General features: G+C 40.5%; 1 protein-coding gene across 2 annotated transcripts in view; it reads right to left on the reverse strand.

Annotated features, from left to right (window-relative positions):
* The window catches only part of LOC119317378 (protein SIEL-like), a 9,940-nt gene extending 3,878 nt beyond the window's left edge, over positions 1-6,062 (reverse strand). The window contains exons 1-7 of one of the 2 annotated variants that reach the window (XM_037591824.1): positions 5,770-6,062; positions 4,373-4,686; positions 4,186-4,266; positions 3,506-3,739; positions 3,233-3,424; positions 2,972-3,112; positions 2,596-2,682 (exon numbers count right to left, since the gene is read on the reverse strand). In XM_037591824.1, coding sequence (XP_037447721.1) covers positions 2,596-2,682; positions 2,972-3,112; positions 3,233-3,424; positions 3,506-3,739; positions 4,186-4,266; positions 4,373-4,666 — 1,029 coding nt within the window. In that variant the 5' untranslated portion in view covers positions 4,667-4,686; positions 5,770-6,062. Of the gene's footprint in view, positions 1-2,595; positions 2,683-2,971; positions 3,113-3,232; positions 3,425-3,505; positions 3,740-4,185; positions 4,267-4,372; positions 4,687-5,769 lie in introns of those variants that run through there. The other variant, XM_037591826.1, reaches the window with a different exon arrangement.
* Positions 6,063-6,069: the final 7 nt, after the last annotated feature.

Raw genomic sequence — 6,069 nt, forward strand, 5'->3', positions numbered from 1 at the left:
GCTGTGACGCTGAACCACCGGTCACGTGGAAGAAGTCAAGAAGAAGGGAGTGAAAGGAGAGACTGGGCGGGGTAGGTTAGAAATGCAAGCCACTTTGATACTTAGATGAAAACATGATGGATTGTTCGCAGACTAATAATTAGCCATCAAAATGGAAGTTCCCTTTTGATGCAAACAATGGTTTAACATTTATTTCTTCGTAGAAAGTTTCCTGCAGATTGCAATGCCATTGGTGCCTCTGAAGCTAATTAAATGTACATGAATTGATTTTCATGCTAATGTGAAAATGAGGCATAATCTGCTTACTTTAATGTAGCATGTAGGTCAAAAACAACATGACTCCTTGATTAGAGGATGTGTCTGTGCAAACTAGTTCCATTGCGATGTTATCATACTTCATTAATACCTACAATTAAAATGTTATCATTACACTTGCGTCTATAAATACATATGGTTTGGTCGTTATTATTTAAATCTCAAAAGTTCTTGGTTCATATCCTGCTTGTTTACTCTTGGTTTTCTTTTTTCCTTCTTCCTTGATAGATACGTGACTCTGTAGTCTGTATAGAAGTTGTGTCTATATAACATATGTCTCCCTATGAAATTTAACCATGTGTTTGAATGGACAAGATCTGGTCTACTAAGATAGTATAAGATGGAACAGAAAGAATCTAATTACCAAAGATGAAAATAATTCCATATCTTCTGCAGTTACTGCAGCCCAATCTTCAAGGGATTATTTTTCCAATGTTTGACTATATTAACATATTATTATGTTCTAATATTTTAATACGAAAATATTGGTTTTCTCTCTCTCGATCAGTAGCTGGATATAGTGTGCAACCTATGTAATAGATATGTTATGTGCAACCTTTGTGATAGACTTGGCTATTCACGTTCCTACAACTATTACTTTTTCTCATCCAGTTGGTAGAGATACAGAAGACCTATAAAATGAGTTACCATCATGGCTTATACTTAGTACGTGACCATATCCTCGCAATTTTTTGTTTCTTGGCCTTGATGTAAAACTGTAAAAGGTGGCGGGTCAGCCCATGGCCGGCGCAGCTAAAGAGATATTTGGAAAAAGACGACAACCCAAATAAAGAAGATACAATGTTGGAGAAATGGAACACTCTGGTGCACTCTTGAGGAAGGTTTTAAGGTAAGTCAAACAAGAGGAACTATGCTGCTCGCTGCAACAGTATCAAATATCAACCTTCTGAATGCTGAAAGACAATGTCTCTTTGACAGCAAGGGGGCCTTTGAGGGGAGGAAGCCTAATTTTTGTAGTTGTTTCCATGCTAAACTGTAAGCAACTCTCGTTGTAGAACTCAAGTCTCAGCTCCAATGATATTTTATCATCTAACGAAAGGAATCTCAGCTGGTGCGATGCCTGCTATACTGTCTACTATGATCTTTATTTTACAAAATAAATGAGCTACCAGGACCGCTCAAACAATCTGCTAACAGTGATCACATGGCAACGCGGCCACAAATAATCTGACAGAGTGCGTCAAGCCGTGCCTTGGGTATTCTCAAAATCTAAATTTTGGAAAAAAAAACACGTACAATATTGTGGTCTCAAACTGTGGTTTTAGTCTTACATTGATAGCAGAAAGTCAAAAAATGGGAATACATTCTCAAATGAGGGAATATACTTCTTTCCCTCACGAAACCTAGAAAAACAAATGGTAAGAACTTATGATAAACTATGTGTAGTCTTCTAAATGTTGTAGACAAGTGTTAGATATCAGCAAACAACTGTAATGACATTATACATTTTCCGGTCTATAAAAACCTGCTGTAACTCAAATTTGTACTCGCCAAACAATGTTATAGATTTTTCTCCTTTTTGTTGTATTGACTTGCACTTTGTTGATTGTTGCCATCTCAGCTGGAGGGGTAATGCTTCATGCACCAGCCGGTTCACCCAAAAGTCCGAACTAATTGAGAAGGTTGGGCGAACCAGGTATACTTCAACAGGAGGTACCATCTTTTGTCACAGGTTTGGGCATCATCGAGTGGCCGATCCCATGCACTATCAAGCAATCAGACTTTGATGTTCACATCAGTGCGAAGCCCACATAATCAGGTGTATCTTATAGGATAGGTATTACACAGGGCTTCAAACATTTGGCTCACGAGGATAATGTATATTAATGTGATCTTCTAAAAATATATGTAAATTAAATATGCTCTTTTCCTTTCAGATTCAGTTGTCCTAAATCAAACTGTAAATATACAACACATCCTTAAAGTATTACTTGGCTAAAAAAGAAATCTACAGTTGGGGATGAGTAGACTTCATCGTTACAAATTACTTAGCAACCTGCAAACATAGATGCATTCTTTGTTATTATTTAAGGTTCATAGCTTGGAATATTCTCAAATTACATACGACTGACAGAAAATAAGAACATTGGTACACGCTACCGAACTTGAGATGGTACCTCCTTTCTAGTATATACCGAACTTGAAAGAACCGCGGAAACAGAAAGAATCAGTACAGCAGCAATACTGAAAGTGAAAATATACATTTTATATAGAACATTAGCATGTAGATAAAATTGGAAGTAAGCAATGGAGAAACACCTCTTTGGCTAAATGTTTGGCTATATTGGCTGAAAAGCTCCCATGATTCTTGCCAATGGAAAACAGAACGCCATATATATCTTGATCCTGCATATAATAAATACGGTCGCAACATAGAAGAAAAGAGTCAGTTACCATAAATTGAAGTCATAGGCTCAAAGCCTCAAATAATTATAGAGTAAGCAATATTCTATACGCTGAATGAAACTCAAATTAACATTTAGCAGGATAATTAAGGCTTTGTGTTACATTGACTACACGAATAATTCATCTAGAAAATGTTCAAGCAAAGATCAGAATAGCAAGGGAGAGCTAATTGTGAAGCATGGTGATTGTTCTGCATGTGAAGCATGGTGATTGTTCTGCACTAACATACCTCCGGATTTTTCTTCAGACCCGCAATGAGACCATCAAGTGCAGATTTAAACATTTGAAGTTTAGGCAGATTCACTGACCCTAGGATCTTGCGTGCTGCATTTCGAACTACGACATTGGCATCCATCAATATGCCAAGGAACTGCAAAAGCAACAGGAGGCATAAGATTACCAAATTTAGCATCTAGCATAGTTAACTACAAATAAAGAACCAATTCATACATCTAGCTTACACGAGATAAATTATACTGATAATTAGTACCGTGTGCATGTGCTTCTCCTGCATGCTCAAACATCCATATGTTGCCATATCAAACAGTGCCTGCAAAGTTTGCAGTCTAACTGCTTCTGTATCATCATTCATCATGTCCATCAACAAGTCCAAGGCCTTCTGTGCATATTGGTTTGAAAGCTTTGCAAGAGCTCCCAGCGTTTTACATGCAATTGTTCGGACCTGTAGGGAGAACATGTAGAACAATAAACAAAAGACACGGGACGTTAAGGGGAATTATGTGGTATAAGAGAATGACCTGACCTGATAGAATTCATCTTCAACCCCATGCGCAAATATGCCAGCAGCACAGGGGAATGATAATTTAGGTGGTAGTTTTTTCCCTTTGATGCTAGAGGCACTCCCAGTGTCAGTTTTTATGATCTTCTTAGACAGCGACTGAAGCAAAACACCTTCAGATACTCTCTGCATTTTGGCAAGTGCGTTGAATGCTTCAATTCTTACTTCTGTACACATGTCCCTAGCCATGGAGCTAAGCTGAATAGAGAAGTCCAAAGGGGAAACAAAACAGTTATCATTACAGTGGTCAATGGAGTAAAACTTGCAAGTTACAAATATTAAATGCATAAGCATGATTAGATGCATCTTTCTTATTGTGTGCATCACAAACTGCATGTTTCAGTAGTAAATCTCATTTGCCATGAGTACTTTCACCTTGTCAAAAGGATTTCTGGTAATAAGAACAGAAAGGTAAATTGCCGAAAATACTGGTCTAGTAAAAAACAAGAATATCGCTCCCAGTATCAGTTATGGGCATGTCGTATAACTATTCATTCCAAACTTTAGTAACCTGGAATTGACATATAGAAACAGAAGCATTAGGCTAAATAAAAATGTCCGTATCACATTAACATTAGGCCCACACTCAGCTAGTTGATCCTACCGTTCATGAACACCAAATCCAGCGGGAAGTGCAACCATACCTGTAGGAAAACCCAGTCCATTTGGTCACCATCACCACCCAACTCCTCTCTCGTGGCAAACTTCTCCACACAAAGGCCAACCTATCCACCGAAGACAGGAGATCTCCTCAATTCCTCATATGTAACTCTCAAAAGCATGCAGTGGCACAAAAGAAAACATATGTACCCATAAATGACAAAATCTCACCAATCGCACAGCGGCCAACCTGATACCCTCGTCTTCGTCCCTCAGCAATTTCTCCGTGCAAGCGTAGCAGCACTCCACAACCCCGCCGCCGGCATTCACCTTCTTGAGGACCGCAGCGAGGCCGCTGAGCGCCTCCGCCCGTGCCAACGGGTAGAGTCCGCTGGCCATCGAGACTAGTGCTTGGATCTCCATCTCAGGGTCAGCGCCTGAGCTACTGGATGCATGCGGCCCCATAAACCGAGCCCGCTTGGCGACGGACGGGCCGGGTTCGGAAGCGGCGAGGCCCTCGTCCATGAGATTCACGGCCCCATAAGCTTGGAAAGAATTTTGCAAAACCCATATAAGTATATTTCTTGCAAACTAAAACTAATAATCTCTAGCAGGTTAAAATTAGAACTGCATGCTGGTCGCATATTTACTGTATGATTAAATTTTTAGGTCATTGTAACTGTTATTCCGATATCAGCACAGAGACCTGAAAAGAAGTATCAATTTCCATATAGCTGAGAATTTAAAAATTAAATAGCAACAATGCAGCTGTATGGATTGAACTCCTCCTCAAAGTATATATGCATTTAGATTTAGTTACACATGTTCATTCCAGCTAACTTTTATCCAGATTGCTTAGGACATTGTTATCCAAACAGTTGATGGAAAGAATTTAGCATAATACTACAAAACACAGGAGCTAGCATAGAGTTTTGTAAGGGGCATATCTATGTTTTCTTCTCAACGGTAGTGGCCGCCTAACTTACTTTACAAAATGGGACAAGGATAATGGAAGGATGGCCTTGTGCCCTTTATTCATGGAATGGTACTAATCAATACTCATCTGCTGCATAAGTTTCTTCATGGTTTTTTAGACTATAATCCTGACATTTTTTTGCCTTCCTAAATCCTAATCCTGTAGGGGATTGCTGTCTGCTACATGGCCTAGATGAGCATAGGCCTTGTCAACGGCATAGCCAGGATTGGCTGACGCCCCGGGCCAAAATTGAAGGGAAAAAATTCTCAAAAACTACCCCAGTTTTAAGGCATTCAAAAGCAACGCTCATTTGCAACTGATAAAAATCTGAACACATTATTTAATAGTGCTTCATCTGATAATGTAACACATAACAGAAGACAATATAAAGGATAAATAATACAATAGAGGGTACCAAATCAAGTTGTCCTAGTTCTTTTGTTCATCTTATCTTCCAGTAAATTGCAACACAAATTAGGAAAACAGTTTCTACTGCAACAATTAAGCAATCAAGCCATCAAGGTGTATTTTGAAGCATCAATTTGAATGGAGCTAATTGATGCATTAACTCAGAGAACAAAATCAAAAGACCTGCTGTGTGCTTTGACAAAGGAAGTTAGGATTTGGGAGTGGGCAGAGGACAGAAGAGTACCTGGTTGGCTGAACGGTGGCGGGAGGCCGGAGGCGGGGCGAGGTCGCCGGACGGCCGGATGGTGACGGGAGGCCGGAGGCGGGGCGTCGCTGGACGAGAGGCCGGGCGAGGTCGCGCACGAGCAGCGGAGTGCAGCAGGTGAAGCCGTGCGAGCGGGGTCGCCGCCTCGCCGGACAAGCAGATGAACTGGACGGGGTTAGACGGGGCGCCGGATTTGACGAGCGGCGGCCGGTGGCTCGCTGCCTGGCTCGATGCGTAGGGTTCCTCTCTCGTCTCTGCCTCTCTGGGTTTTTTTTTTTT

This window comes from Triticum dicoccoides, chromosome 6A, assembly GCF_002162155.2.
Source record: "Triticum dicoccoides isolate Atlit2015 ecotype Zavitan chromosome 6A, WEW_v2.0, whole genome shotgun sequence".
In the NCBI taxonomy this organism is placed as follows: Eukaryota; Viridiplantae; Streptophyta; class Magnoliopsida; order Poales; family Poaceae; genus Triticum; species Triticum dicoccoides.